This window comes from Patiria miniata, unplaced genomic scaffold, assembly GCF_015706575.1.
Source record: "Patiria miniata isolate m_02_andy unplaced genomic scaffold, ASM1570657v1 HiC_scaffold_5, whole genome shotgun sequence".
Lineage (NCBI taxonomy): Eukaryota > Metazoa > Echinodermata > Asteroidea > Valvatida > Asterinidae > Patiria > Patiria miniata.
Window position 1 is genome coordinate 14,412,564 of NW_024037072.1, and position 16,225 is coordinate 14,428,788.

Sequence of the window (16,225 nt, forward strand, 5' to 3'; positions counted from 1 at the left end):
CACTGTCTATACATGTGTGCATGCAAATGCATGCTTGAATGGTAACTGTACATGCACATGTACATGTACATTTTCCTATGGTATCACTATAAGTACATAAAAATGGCAAGGAAGCATACGTGCACGTGTCACAATCTCAGTGCATACATATTGTAAGTACCAGAACCACTAAAATGTTTTTCAACAGAAATGTGCCTCATTGTGTGGTTTCGGGGGGGGGGGGGAGGATTGGTAAATTCCATCACATTCTGCACATGATGCAGCACAAACCACATTGCTAAAAAAAATATAAAAAAAATTTTTTAAAGAAGAAACACAAGACTTAAGCAATAAATCGTTGAGATAGCCTTATTCAAAATGTCTCAGTTGAGGGTGCATTCAAGTATTCACTGCCAAATCACCAAACCATTTAAAGTGCAGACATTAACCCTAACAGGGGTATGGATTTTGATGAATTCAGGGAGGTTAGGGTTAATATTAACAGTGTCTAGACCTACAATGACCTTCTTGAAGGTTGAATTTGTAAAAGCAACAGCCCATGACAATAGTATTAAAAGGCTCTATTTGTGGTGTTATTGAATACCGCTAGTGCACAGGGAGTTCTTTTTCCTCGTATTGACAAAGAACAACTTTCAATGGAATGTCTGCCAATTTATCTGATTTCCAATTTAATTTTCTCGGCATCGTTAACAGTTTGACTACATGTACATGTTCATTATAAGATGGCTGAAGGACATCGATACAACGTAAATCTTGTAACCAGTACCAAAACAGATCATCGCACTTAGGGTTATTTCAAAGACAAGACATATTGCAAACCAAGTAAAGTTGATCCTAGAGCACTCAAAATTCTATTCAATTGATTCAGAATGGCCTTTCACTGGAGGTGTGTTCATGCATCTGGGGGCCAGATTTAGCCCATCACGGGATAATCTTATACGTTAGCTCTGCCCGGCTCCCATCACTAGCCAACAATCAGACTTGGGAGGTTTTTCAAAACCTTTGCTTCCTCTTCGGCTTCAGATTTGCCTCCGACTTCTGAATCACCGAGAGGTGAACTAAACAAAGTATTCAAACTTTTGGTTTCATATCAACCGATTGAATGTTCCTAAAGCATAACAGGCACCAAAATGTAGCTGGAGTTCCCGAAGTTGGGGGCCTAAAAAAAGCCCAAGACGAAGCCAAAGTCAGTAGTTTCGAAAACACTCTCAGTCACAAGGGATAGTCAGTCAGTGAGTTGGGGAGTGAGTCAGCCAGTGAATGAGTCAGCCAGATACAAAATAGAACTATGGGCACTCAAAGATCAGCCCCCCCCAAAAATGTCGGTCTTAAAATGTAAAAATGCTCAACAAATTTACAAATAAAAAATAAAATTTCATTCAAAGCTAACAAGTTACAGGAATGTGAAGATTGTGTGCCTGTAATGTACTTGTGGTGGCTCCCCAGGATCAAACGTAATAATATTATTATTATTCAAGAAGGTTGGCCTAGAGTCTTAAGGAGTCCTCTGCCACACACACATGGTCAATTAATTGCGACGCTAGTCTTGCCCTGGCAAACCTGTACAGTACAAGATTGCCTTTCCATCGAGATCACCATGGCGTGAATTTTATGTTCGTTCCGTCTGATTTGTAAATTCCTTTTCCTATTACGGTCCTGCTCATCAAGAGATGACATCAGATGGAAACATCTCAAGTTCAGATTGAGCAATTTAGGGGCTGCTCATTTAGGAAGTTACTGTCTTTTCCATATGACTGTCCTTTGAAGACATGAACATATGTCCAAGTTTGAAGTTTGGAATTTTTTTTTGAGGGATGTATCCACCTTACTGGTAGAATTTCAAAAACTGCACTGTAAGGCCAAAAAAAAAAATAGTCGGTCTCTGGTCAGACCGAAGTTCCGGAATTGATGCGGCGACGCGTTTTTTTGGTTTTTTTGGTGGCTTTTTTTTTTCACGCTTGTATTGTACAGACAAGGTGGGTACTATTTTGCTTTTTTGTGTCCTCATTATACATTGGTGTCCTCCATAATTTGCCTTGGTGCCCTTTATCATTTGCCTTGGTGCAATTTCCCCATTCCTTGGTGTTCCTTGGTACAAAAATTTGAGGAGGCTTGTGGGTTCAAACTCTGATGGGGAACATAGTGCTTGTGTTTTTTGGGGCAAGACACTTGCCCAAATACAATTACCTCTCTCCACCCAGGAGTATAAATGGGTACCTGTGAAGGTAGAGACCAGAATGCGCTGATCTCGAGCTGCTGCAAAACCTGGTCTCATGGCCTGATGAACTGGGGTAATAATTGTGAAACACTATGAGACCTTTGGTATAAAGCGCTTTATAAGGACCACATTATACGTGTAAAGGTACCACTAAGGAGACACGTTATCGTAATTTCTTTGCACGGTGGGAGACATCGGTCATTATAATGTCACAGCCCCCCCCCCCCCTTTTAGAGGTACAATTTTATTGTCACAATTAGGTGATATTTGTTGCTCGTGGTCTAGTTAGTAAACGTATCGAAATTTGTGGAAAAAGGACAAGGGAATATTGGGTTAGGGCACATTTAAGTTTGAAAAATTTTGTGCACAAGTCTATGGGGATGTCTCCCAAATGTCCAATCCAGGGTAATAATAAGTATTATTATTATTATTAACATTGATGCAAAACTGTGGGGGAGAAAAAGGAGCACACTTGCAAATTCCATTTGATATTTCATACTGTATATAATTTTTTAAAAATGAGAAATGTCAAACCGCTAAATATCATGGGTCAATTGTCGCCCACCTTTCCAATCTATCCAAATGGCCACTATTCACAACGGCCCCAGTGACTTCTGCTTGGTTTTGTCTAAGTGGGTCACTCACAATAATGACCCAGAAATGATTATCGTTTCAAAATACTGATTGGAATGGCTTTACACACAATCAAATTTCAGGGTTGGATAAGGGTCAGGTTTGAATAAATTTTACAAGGTAACCACGTACTGTTCAGGTACCGTACATGTACGTAACAATGTATGTACATGTCCATGTATCCAACAATAGGCAAATGTGCTTGCTATACACGGACAAATGTATAACTGCCAGTATGATAAAAGAGGTCTTTTAAACTACACTATCACATGTATCGAGTAGGATATTTATACACTCAACCAAAAAGAAAGTCCCCCCTTAATACTTTTTTGTCTAACTCAAAAACTACTGGGCTCATCGTGCTCAAATTACGACTGATCAGTACAGAAATTCCTTAGCAATCCAGCCATACTCTTTGTTTGGCCCAAAACTGTGATAATGTGTACAAAATCATGCAATTTATGACAAACGTTACTGAAAAAAAAGTTGCACTTTTGTATACTTGCAAGGTGAGTGTGAACCACAACTCAAGCACGTATACAAAAGTGCAATGGTGTTCGGTATCATTTTCCATAAATTGCATAATTTCGTACACATGATCACTGTTTTTGGACAAATAAAGAGTATTGCTGGGTTGCTGAGGAATTTTTGTACTGATTAGTCGTTAATTGAGTGGAGGTGCTCAGTAGTTTTTGAGTTTGAAAAAAAAGTATTGGAAGGGGGGGACTTTCTTTTTGGTTGAGTGTAGAAAAACTAGAATGAGTATGGCATTGGGAGAATTTGAAATATTCACAAAATAATCAGCAGAGGGTTTCAGGGGCTGCTGAGGGACCAAGAAAAAGTTTGAATTTGCCCAAAAGCACCCCGTAAAATTACCTATTTCTTTTGTTCTAAGAAACTTTTATAGGTTAAAAAAGAAATCCTGACGAATCTCACCCTTGCCAGACACAAAATGTGAAACGTCTCGAGTTTGGGCCACTTACCGCATGGTTCTTGAATAATTCTAGTGCCCTCTTCACATCAAATTTCCTCGCCATCAGGAATCGTACGGCGGTCTTCCATGATACCGGGGCCACGTTGTACTCTGCCCGTACTCTGTTTAAATGGTCCAGGAACAGATGTGTGGCCTAGGAAAAAGACAAAACAAATTGACAACCGATCATAAGTACTTCAATTTTAGTAGTGGGGTATGATTTTCAATATTCATGCTTTCCTGATACGAAATTCTATCAAACATCATAAATCCTTGAGTTAAGATACAACAGAACACAGTTCACAAAAACAGTAACAATACATCTGTGTCAAGTAAAAGACCCCTCTTGACATTGTTTTGTACATGTATAAACTCTATTGATACATGTATTACCGAAATTCAGTATTACTGTACATGTACATTGTACATGTACATGTATATCATGCGCACAGTATGATTAGCACTCTATGTGCCCATGTAGAAACATTTCACAGGCTCTATATGTGTACATGTACATGTGTATGCATGAAAACATGTGTACACAGAAAATATCATGTTGTTTTGAGGGGTTTTTTTTTATTTGAATGTGCAAACATACATACGTTTTACATGTACGTAATCTCTGTAGCCAAAGGGAAACCCCCCAATACACACCAGTTGTAACACTGAATGACGGTGTCGTTTGGAGAAAAAAAAATCAGTACATTATAATCAAATAAACTGAATGAGACTTAAAGGTTCAGATTCAAATAAACTGAATTGAATCTTAATCTACTTTGTCATTTGTTTGTCATTTTACCACAAAATTAACAATAAGAAGGCCACTACTCCCACTATCAAGGTACTCCCACAATGTCAATTATCCATTCTAACACCACATGTGTCATTGAAATCATCCTTCACATGCCCACTATGGACCTGGTGGGTGAATTCATTCATGTACATGTACAGCGCCTATGTATGGAGTATACACAGTAATGTACATGTACATGTTTCAATGTCATATCTTTACATAAACAGCGCATGTACAAATTAAACTACCGGCCGGTACCATGAGTGCAACCTTGTACATTTAGATTGCACACATGTATGTACATGTACATGTATCATGTACATGTACACATACATGTGCATGTACATGTATGTATATTTGTACATTGTACTAGATTGTAAATATTTACATGTAGATGAACAATTTGTATTAAAATGTGACTGCATGGTCATACATGAACACGTACATGTATGAACATACGTACAAACATACACATGTACATATGGAAAAGCATGTGAATACAGTTTGTATGTATGTATGTAGCATTTCAATGGCTACACATGTACATGTATAGTACAAGTTTGACATTGATGTGTCCACTTACTTCCAGAAGATCTCCCTCCATGCAATCTCCCTGCATATTCTCATCACTGTTACCAGTATCTCCTGAACTTCCCATGTCAACCGGCATGGCTTCGTTGACAGTCGGTCCGTTATGTACTGCCACTACTAACATGGTCACAACCGTACCTCAGACAGCCGAACCAACAGAACCAGATCGAGTGACTTGAATACAATGTGACAGTTTGATGTCAAACGCACACGACGTGAAGTCTGCTTCAACACTGATGAAACAGTTCTCAGTCTTGCCTCAACTGTACCAGACACCAGTTTAACAACTTTAAGTTTGTAAGTCCAGAATTGTACCAAAGTGTGCTTTCCTTCTTTAAATGTAAGAAATTTCTGCAAGCCAAGCGTTCTAAAACTTCGCTACAGTTGCAAGTTCTGTTAATAATTGTGACAGTTTACAAACTTATGCTCAGATTTATACAAAAATTGTGCAGTTGGATTCAACAATGATCATGACGTGACGGTCTCTGGTCTCACGAATTGATAAGACGCATAGCAACTTCAATGTCTGTGTAGAGCAGTTTGACAGCAGTTGATGACGGTATTAAATCAAGCAGTATTCTCCAGCACTGCAGGCTGAGTGACAATGAAGTTGGTAATTTGGGACTGGTGAACGTACAGGAAAATTCCCAGAAAAACAACACGATACACGCAAGTCGCTGAGCCTGGGACGGTCAACCAGATAACAGTCTAAAGGCACGGTATACAAAAGCTGAATTCAGTAACAGACAAAGCAGCGTCACACACATACCCAGTGGTCATTGATATCTGCCAATGATAATCGCAGAGTGTTACGTGATCAGGTCCTGCAAGGTCTATTTTTTTTCTTTTTCTCCAACCAGGAAATGACAAGTTCCGGGAAATCCGTGAGGCAATACTTCATAATAGACCACAGTTCTGCATAGGGAAACTTGCTGACAGCAATTTTTTTTTGGTTTTTTTAATGTTTTTATTCCGTGAACAAAAGCTTGCACGTACAAATTTATATCCTGTTTCGAGTTCCAATGCACACAGGAGAAACACCTTTTGTGGAAAAAGGGGCGTTCCTGTCCTGGATTTCAACCATGTGAGACAATATTATTCCCAGAGAGTATCAATGTCATCCCCTGTGTAATGGAATTCACTTCAGGATTTCTCATTCATAAGAATATATATATTTCACCCGGGCATGCAGCTATGCTTCAGTTCTTTTCACTGTACCGTGAGCAGATTTCTGGAAACAGGACAAAACGACATCCGTGCTAAAAATTGCCACTTGATGAATGACGTAGTCTGGGAATTTATAATCCAAATGTGCCAAAAATAAATGTGGGCAGTTTTTAGATATTGGGCCTGTATTTAAAGTACGACTACACGCATAAGTTGTTTTGGGGTTTGTTTTTTTTTTCACTCATTTAGAACCACTAGTGCATGGTACCGTAATTTAAAAAATTTTGATTTTTTTTTTCCTTCCAATTCTTTTTCATTAAATCACTTTCATCGGTCTAATCATTCATTCAACTTATTTTATCACTACAAGTCTGTTTGTTACTTTGTTTTCTGTGAAATTAACTCCCTTTACCCCCTCCCCCATAGTATTCACAGATCCAACAGTATTTCTCCCAACCACTTAAATGTAATCAATGAACAAGTCATTCATACTCAAAAAATAAAGTACCGGTTCAACTAATTCTTTCCACGTGATGCAGCACTTAAGGTGCAACAAAAACACTCAAAAATGTTGACAATACGACATCATCATACTACGTTGTACATGTATGACATGGGCAGCCCAAAGTGTGATTTTCATAATACCATTTGAGGCAATTTACACATACCTGTGTGCATGTACATGTACATGTACGGGCTAACCTCTATGCTGGATCCAAGCGGATATTGTCAGATGTGCCCTTATTGATTTGACCCGGCGTTCAGAGTGACACCAAAAACAGTCAAAGGGGTTGACAGTTAAAGACAACACTTCAAACGGGCAATTGATTTCCTCACTGGGTTTGGTCTCTTTTCAATGTACACGTGTACAACTAGGCCTACTATATAAGCAAATCTATTACCTGCGATGGACTGGCATCCCATCCTGGGGCAACCAAAAATATTCTCAGTCGTTTCACGCCACTGAAACCGGAGATAAACGCGGGCCTGATGGGCCATATTGGCTCGTGACAGACTTCACTTCTTTTTTTTTTACTTTAACCCTAACCCCTTGAGCACTTTTACTAGAAAGTATCCTGAATCTGCCAAAATCCACCAATTTTGTCATGCAAAAAATGTTGGTGTCCTGAGTCCATCAGAATCCACCAGTGAGTCCATCATTATCCACCAGTGAGTCCATCAGAATCCACCAGTGTACATGTAGTACCTCATACACACCAAACATGCAAGGAGTTAAACTGTTGAGATCCTGAATCCATCAAATTCCCCCAACTGCTCAATATGGAGGTATCCTGAATCCATCCAAATCCTGCAGTACCGCTAGGCTTACTGTCCTAAATCCATCAAAATTCACCAACTCTTTCAATATTGAGGTATCCTGAATCCGATGAAATCCTCCAAAACAGGGTTATGTGGATTTTGATGGATTCAGGTACATTAGGGTTACTGTTACAGTACCTTTTGCCTCTTTTCCCCTCATTTCCATTTTTTTTAACGCATATTCTACCCCTTTCACACTAGCAAGAATCCAACATTGCTCTACACTACACGTGTAAAATCCAACCCCGTCAGGACCTGCAGGATCAGGCTCTACCCAGGTAGAAAATCCAAAATCTACAGCAGACTCGTGTACACACGTATTGGTCGGTGCAATTGTGAATCATGGGATGTACATGTAATGTTTGACGGTTCCTGGTTCAGTTTATGGTGAGCCGTGTTGATTTAATACAACACAGGTAGGCGAGACTATAATGTGAAAAGGCCACAAATCTCCAGGAAGAAATGGAGAAATGTTTTGCTGTTTTATACCTAATCTCCAACTTAATCTTTCAAAAACTGTCTAAATATTGTCTTGATTTATTTCTGCACAGATGCTGCAATACAATGTACGGTATGTACCGGTACATGTAACTACATACATGTACATTGCTACATTCCACTACCACCAGCTGCTGCACCATTCACATGTTCATGGATTGCTTCCATTTCTTAGTCTGCATTATTTATGGAAACCACATCCGCTTTTTTGTCCCTTTGAATTTGAATGGCTCAAATTCAGGACAAGTGGATGCTTACAAACTACCACGCTTTTAATATGCTTTAATGTTTCTTTGATTTGTAAGCCACAAATATTGTGGTTTCATTGCAATCTGTCCAGGTGTGAAATGATCCATGCTTTGATGTAGTGCACAAGAATGGCACAAAAGACATGAAAAACCTGTCGGTATACGATTACGTTACAAGTCTATAGTGCATACATATCTAGACACGTACAGATATGTGCATGCACTTTGGCGAGAAATTTGTTAATAACTCTAACCCTAACCCCCTAGGCCTTTGTGCTACGATGCACCCTCAATCCTTTGAAATCCTCCAACTGCCTCCAAGTCAAAATTGGATTCAGCCTCAATCCCCAAAAATCCTCTTTTATTTCTTGAATTTGTTCAGTGGGGGGGGTGATGACCACTGTCTCAACCCTGTAAAATCCTCCAACAATCACCGTTAAAGGGCTTTTGCAGCAATTTTCAGAAATATATGGATTTGGAGGATTAGTATGTTATAGCAAATATTGTTAAACTGACTTGTTTCACGTTTTGGGTTTGTAGATGATAGAAAACCAAGAAACCAATCATGTTCTTGTAGTCTGGTTCCCTGACCCCACTTAAGATGAAACAGAGCAATTTATTGACTTTGGGCAATTGTAAGGTCAGAGAATCAATCTGGCAGGCTTGTACCCCTTAACAGGTGTGTAATCAATTGCAAAGAAAATGCGGAATGACTAAATTTGAAAATAAGAAGCAGTTTTTAAAAAAAACATCAGTTTTCTTCAACACTGGTCAGCATACCAGGAGCCACGATTTTATAGGATGCTTTAGACTGTCACTCCCTAACAGTCCAGTAAGGTAGTTTGTGATAATTTGATCATTTCATTGTTTGATGTTTGCAAATGTTGTACATGTATCTTCCCTTTAATACAAGTACATTGAGGTAGTGCTGATGATATCCAGAAGCACAGTAGATGATTTCGAGTATTATCTAGAGGCATGAATTTATGCATGGCTATAATAAAACATAAACAACACGAGGTACATGTACAGCATAAGACCTTGACACAATGCATCCTCCAAAATCAACTGACACTTGTGGGAAGAGGATTTTGGAGGATTTGGGAAGGTTAGGGTTAATGTCTGCAAACAAGGACCACAAAATATGTCATAATAGGAACAAAAAGTTGTTCAATCTTTGCCACCATCCCATATACTATAGAAGCCAAGTCCCTTTGCAACAAACAGATGTGCACGTACATTCCTAAACTTAAATCCTTTCACTGGAAACTCATTCAACAAACTACTTTCCAAAAGTAACATCAGAGCGATACAGATTCCCAGAAACAGGCTCTAAAATTAGAGATGTCTTACAATACATGTAGCCGTGATGTAGGTAAATATCGCACAGGTGCGTTCGATGCCACTGATCTGATTTCAGGACCTCGATTCCTGAAAAACTGGGACAGAACAAGTACATGAAGTGTGAGATTTTTTTTCTGTTTTTGACAAAGCAAATCAGATTTTTTTTTCTTTCCAGGGAAATCTGTTCTGAATCGGCAAAACTGTATCATCTTACAAAAATATTGCAAACTGCAACTTTGTGCAAGTGTTTTCTGACGCATTCTAAAGTTCTGTAAGTTCTGGAAACATTTCTACTGTTCAGCCTGCATGCTCTATATTTTAAGTAGCCAGTCAAACGTATCAACAGTTTCAGATGAAGGCATGGTTGCCCTGCACACCCTGCTGAAGCAAACAAAATCCAACGAAATTATTGAGATATCTGCACTGTGCAACAAAATCTAACAGCAGCATGGGAGGCGCCAGCTGAATCCAACATAATCCAACGAAAAGACGGCGTAAAGTTTTATAATGTACAATGTACCAGTACGTAAACCTTGCGCACTGCTCCGATCAACAATCCAACTGAATATGCCCACTGTTTGACTTTGGTAACCCTAACCTTACAAAATCCATCAAAATCCATTCCCTATCTTGGGGGATACTGGCTGATAAGCCATGTGTACCAAGTCCATCAAAATCCACAAGCACCAGTGGTGGATTTCAACGGATTTGGTCCTGAAGCATTATGTGAAGCAGAGAGAGGACTTGATGGATTTTGACGGACATGTTCTTCTACCTACTGGTATGGTAAAACTAAGTAGCGAGTTAGAGTTAATTAAAGATATAGTCCATCATTTGTAATTTGTGCATTTGTTCGTTTGAAGCAACAAAAGTGCTCAAAATCTAATGAACGATACTGAACAACTAACCTGATGAAGTTTCAGCTCAGCTTCAGCTGTATATTCCGAGAAAAACAGCATTCTAGGATCTCAATTTCAAATCAAAAGTTGCTGAATCATGTTTTGAATTGTTTTGAATTGCAGCTATACGCGATGTCGCGCACTGATCCGACGAATTATAGCAACCACGTGCGCCTGTGCGTCGTGCCAATGCTTGCGCGCACTGCGCTGAATAACAAAACGAACTACTAATTTAAATTTTCCTACGGCGTGTCTTAAGACGCACCGTTGGGAATGCCTTCTTTCGTTGATTATTTCAACATGATAGCTTGCCAGAAAGATTAATTTCACAAGAAGTTTAGTCCACTTACTATCTTTCAACCAAGTATGTTTTTCAACAATAATACGCCAGTTACTTTTTCGGATGGCTGCAAATGATGGACTATAGCTTTAAGATACAGCCACAACTGAAACAGGTCTTTCTCTTGAAAGGATGTATTTTCAGCATCTTTTGGTCACAGGGAGGCATAAATACTACTTTAAACAGTAATTTAGCACACCCATTAGAGGAAACCAAGATCAATGCAATCAACCGCTGCATCCATTCCAAGAATCGTCGGCAATTAAGTGACATGCATGGTGATATTAGTCATGACCTTGGAGTTGCTCTACTGTCATTTTAAAATGCATTAGTATATCGCCGCTGAATCTATGTATACGTTATACGTGAACAGGTAATTTAAAGTATACGGCCTCCATTAAGCCAGGCTAGTAATTTATAGAGTTGACAATTTGTACCGTCGTAAATTCATTACATGAGGACATAAATACATTTTCCCCTTTTGTTTTTTTTTTACTTCTTTTTTTTTGGACAATAATTTGTACATAAAGTAATATAACAACAAACAGGATACATGTTGTTTCTATCTGGGTTTTTTTACATACATTGTAAGGCATGTAACGTGTTATCAAAGCTCCAAATTTCAGATGGTACCGGTAAGCGTCCACAATTTTCACAGAATCTCTGTATTTTAATATGAATGACATTTAGATTGTAGGCGAACCACATGGGGTGTATGTGAATGTACATGTTCGTAATGCGTAATTCACTCATACATAAATGCACCTTTCCTAACGCTCATGAATCTAATCTCTTGTGCATCTAAAGACATGTATTTATTGAGTGTCAGGAACTTGATACAGTATGTAAATATGTATGAAGTGTATGTACATAAATCAACAGGGATAAGTTTGGAATGTGCATTTCAGGCAATTTGTATTCCAAATTCAGTAGCTGAGCAGTTTACAAATGTACTATACAGGACTTGTCAAGCTTTGGCAGGAACCTCCAGAATGTACATGTACATGTATAGTACATGTCACATGTACAGTACATGTCACATGTACATGTACATGTACAATTTATTGTTTAATAATCAGTTAACGTCGGAGGCCGTGTTAACACACGCTGGCTGTTTTTATACACAGGCACGGCAGAAGGTTCAAACGTCAAGAGTGCCTCGACTCGCCTCCGGGTGACGCCTATACACGCTAATCCCTCGTGCCTTTTGTACACACACAAAGTCTGTGGAGGCAGACTGTGTGTTGATGCTGTGCATGGCCTATTGTTGTAGAAATCATGCTCCAGTGCACAACCCGGAGTATTGAAACATTAACCCTAACCCACCTAACTCCTCCAAAATCCTGCTAGCGGTTTTGGAGGATTCTAGAGGATTGAGGATGAATGGTGATTTGAATCAAATGAGGATTCTGGAGGATTGAGGATGAATGGTGATTGAAGCACATGAGGATTTTGGAGGATTGAGGATGAATGGTGATTGAAGCACAAGAGGATTTTGGAGGATTGAGGATGAATGCATTTTGAGGCAGGACTGTCTGATGATTTTGAAGGATTTGACGTTGGTTATCCTTCATTTAAACACAAGTGCAAAATTTTGGGATGAGGAGGATTTTGGAGGATTGAGGATGAATGCACTTTGAGGCAGGACTGTCTGACAATTTTGAAAAATTTAGGCGGAGTTGCAAAATTTTGGAGGATTTTGGAGGATTGAGGATGGTTGTAAGCAACAAGGGCCTAGGGGGTTAGGGTTAAGGATTTGGCAAGAAATATCGTACAAATATTGTTGGAATGACTCTTGCAAATCAGTATTTGTAGCGTTTGGCTGTATATCAGAAGTTGGCTGCTATATGTTGCCCTTTTCGTAAAATCGAAATTTTCGGCAAAAATAATCCCGGCGCGAACTGGTTAACAAGTACGTACACTGTTCAGAACAGATCTGGACACGAATAGACTCCATGCATCAACAGTATCAGTAGATGGCATTTTTACCTCTTTCAACAGCTCCAACATGGAGGGACACACTGTATACCGTATGTATACTTGTTATGTAATTGTGGGGACTACACACGAGTTGTCCCACATGTGGTACTATGGAAACTTAAGATGCTGTGGGGACAGCAGAAAGTCCCCACAACTCAGTCCTAGTTTGCCTAACAATAAAGAACGTCCCCATAACGTGGTGACGGCCTGTCCACACAGGTCCGTGTGTGTGTGTGGTGCAAAAATGTACGACTTATTTTATTCCGAGTGTGCACAAACCAGTTGTGTCTTCACGTAAGCGTCAGGTGTCATCGGCATTGTGTTCAGGGGGCGCGTTTTGGCGCTGTGACCGTTAACATGTTTCTGGTTCGCGGCCGTTTTGGCGCTTCGGTTACACTGAAATGACGTCATTGTTTCGACCAAAGTTGAACCGAAGTTTCGTGTCGGTTCACTTATGTTTCAAGATGGCGGAAAGGTAAACAAGCTTAGCAGTCGACGTTACTTTTTACCATAAATGGGGTTTAAATAGTGGGTTTTTACCTTCAATTGGTACGAAAGTTGATACAGAATATCAGGCCTACTCTTTTTAGAACTTTAGGGAAACGCTATAAAAAAAACCTCCCACTTTGCTTTGAATGTTATTGTTAATCATGTCCGGTCGCCTCGTGATGTTTTTTTGGGTTGTGTGCAGTCACGTAGCAGTAACATGACGTCATGAACAATTTTCCGGTCAGTTGTTTTCGCGGTGCATAGGAAACATGTTTCAGGTCACGGCTGTGACGTCAGAAACATGTTCCAGTTCAAGGGCCGCCAAAACGTGCTCCAGATGTCCCTCCCAGTGGTCTCCCCAGCTCTCCCTTTGTAACCGTTGAGGGGGTACTGGTGCACGGAGTCTATGTACTTGCAAAGGTATTGTGTACCTGTGCTTTCACATCAAGCAAAATGATTGAGTTGAGTTTCTGTTTGTTGTTAAGTGTTGAAAGACTGAAACAGGTTTTCACAGAAACTAAAAGAAATGCTTGAGAGCTGGCAAAACCAGGATGTGGATTACATGAGAGATGATGGTGTTACTCTTGAAAGCTTCCTGAGCTTACTCAAGGACCCTTTTACATATTTGTTCAAAGTTTGTTTAATACTATGACTTTAACCAATTGCGTCATTTTCTTCCTCGGTCAAACAAACTTGGAACTGAATTTTTTTTTTTTTTTTTTTTAAACTATGCACAGTACATGCCATCTCTGCAATAGTCAATATTCAGAGATGTTCAGTTGTTCACGTTTGATAGCCTTAAAAAAAACTACTGTAACAGAGTTCGACTTTAGCAGTAGCCCGCTAGCCAAACTATTCCTTCAGTAGCCTGGCTGGTGAGTCAAACATTATTGGGATACGGAAAAGATGAAAGGACAGGAAGAAATAAATCATTACATTCAGAAAGCAAACCTGTATCAATTTGTGTCTAATTTTAATAACTGTTTAGGGTTAAATTATCAGATCTGTTTATTAAAAACACTGACAAGATTGCCTCAGGATTCACGTTTTACATGTATGCACATTGCTGTTTATGAGACACTCTACAAAAGAAAAACATGCGAGCTAGTGAAAATGCCCGCGGGTTAGTTAAGAGTCTGTTTCAGTAGCCCGGCTGGCTAGTGAAATAAAAGTTAAGGACGAAGTCGAACCCTGCTGCAAGCACACTCATCCACATTCTCCATTCCAAAGTTTAAATTAATAAGCACACTGAAGAATTAGGAATTAAGAATTCCATTTACATGTAGAGAGTTGATGTTCACTATTTGCTTAAAGTTTATCATCTTTGAGAAGTTGGCACGTATTCAAGAAGTGTGTAGCTAATAATATTCCCTCCTATGTTCTTGACCTACATGTACATGAAAACTTCTTTATAAAATGCAAGGCTCTATCTCACCGAGATCCCTGAAATATTAAGTTGCAATAAAACCTTCCGCACACCAACTTGTTCCCCTTTGATGAGGAAGTTGTGATGAATATTTGATGATTGCATATCAACATGTCAGTCAGTTAGAATATTGAGTGTCACTGCCTGGCCAAAAATGGTAATTATTCAAAACATGGAGAAGTTGATACAGGAGGAAGTTGACAATGTAACCTTAGTTTCGACAAGAGGTTGACCTCTGCTCAGTATTTGCACAGGGAGTGATGTACATGTATGTGTTATTATTTGCAAACACGGTACAGCAGAAGTTATTATAAAGAAAGTAAAACTATGCGCAAGAATTGAAACCGAAATGTGTATCAAGTGCATTAGAATATGGACTATGTGCACAAGTACTCTCTCAAAGGTTACAAATGGAGAGTTGGGGCAGACCGCTCAGAGGGACCCTCGAACGCATTGCCGACGGCACCTGACGCTTACACAAATATATGACCAGGATGTGCAGATTCAGAATTGAAAAGTAGTAGTGCGCACTTCGCGCCATAGGTGCATGAACCAGTATGCACACACAGTGTGTACCTCCCAATGGGGCTCTGGAAAGTGGTCGCAAAGCGCCATCTACATGTAGTGTTCGCGCACGGAGTCCATTTTTGAGCTTTGCATAATGCATGGGCACTCTTACAGTGCACATCAACACATTCAAATTAAAACTTTATGAGGCTACAGTGACCACATTGTAAACACTCCATCATGATGAGGTGAACATGACAGTAAACAGCGACAAAATACAGGCATGAGAACTGAGTGAAGATTCATTGCCTGTTTTCTTTTAAGGAAGCAGTTTAATTAGAGGTTTTTTCAGACAGTTCCCAGCTAAGATCTTGTTTTTAACCACACAGCAAAGCTTTCACCCTGACCATCTCTATTTAGTGTCCGTGAAATTTAAGCCCTCCTTGTCCTTGGCCATATTGCATGCCCAATCAGTTCACAATAACTTACAAGTAGAGGAAGGGATTAATTTCAGTTTGGACAAATCGGAGAGGGGAGGACTAAGGGAATTGGTAACTACAGTGTACAGTATGTAGATTTTCAATTATATGGCAACAAATTGAATCTAAAAGTTATTTGTTGAACCACTGGGCATTGTGAATATATGCCTATAAAGCGTTAAAATTTGGTACAAGTATGGTCAAATTTTGTACAACACTAGTGATACCCCGGTATGTGTAAGTTGGGTAAAACAGAAAATTAGGAGAAAGTTATAACAATTAACCCTTACTCTCTGAGGGTAGTTTACTGCATGTCAGTT

General features: G+C 39.4%; 1 protein-coding gene across 3 annotated transcripts in view; it reads right to left on the reverse strand.

Moving 5' to 3' along the window:
• Nucleotides 1-16,225, reverse strand: part of LOC119742206 (tyrosine-protein phosphatase non-receptor type 9-like) — a 40,635-nt gene that overhangs the window by 20,167 nt on the left and 4,243 nt on the right. Inside the window, exons 1-2 of one of the 3 annotated variants that reach the window (XM_038218254.1) lie at nucleotides 5,201-5,978; nucleotides 3,835-3,978 (exon numbers count right to left, since the gene is read on the reverse strand). In XM_038218254.1, coding sequence (XP_038074182.1) covers nucleotides 3,835-3,978; nucleotides 5,201-5,332 — 276 coding nt within the window. In that variant the 5' untranslated portion in view covers nucleotides 5,333-5,978. Of the gene's footprint in view, nucleotides 1-3,834; nucleotides 3,979-5,200; nucleotides 5,979-16,225 lie in introns of those variants that run through there. The other 2 variants (XM_038218252.1, XM_038218255.1) reach the window with 2 other exon arrangements.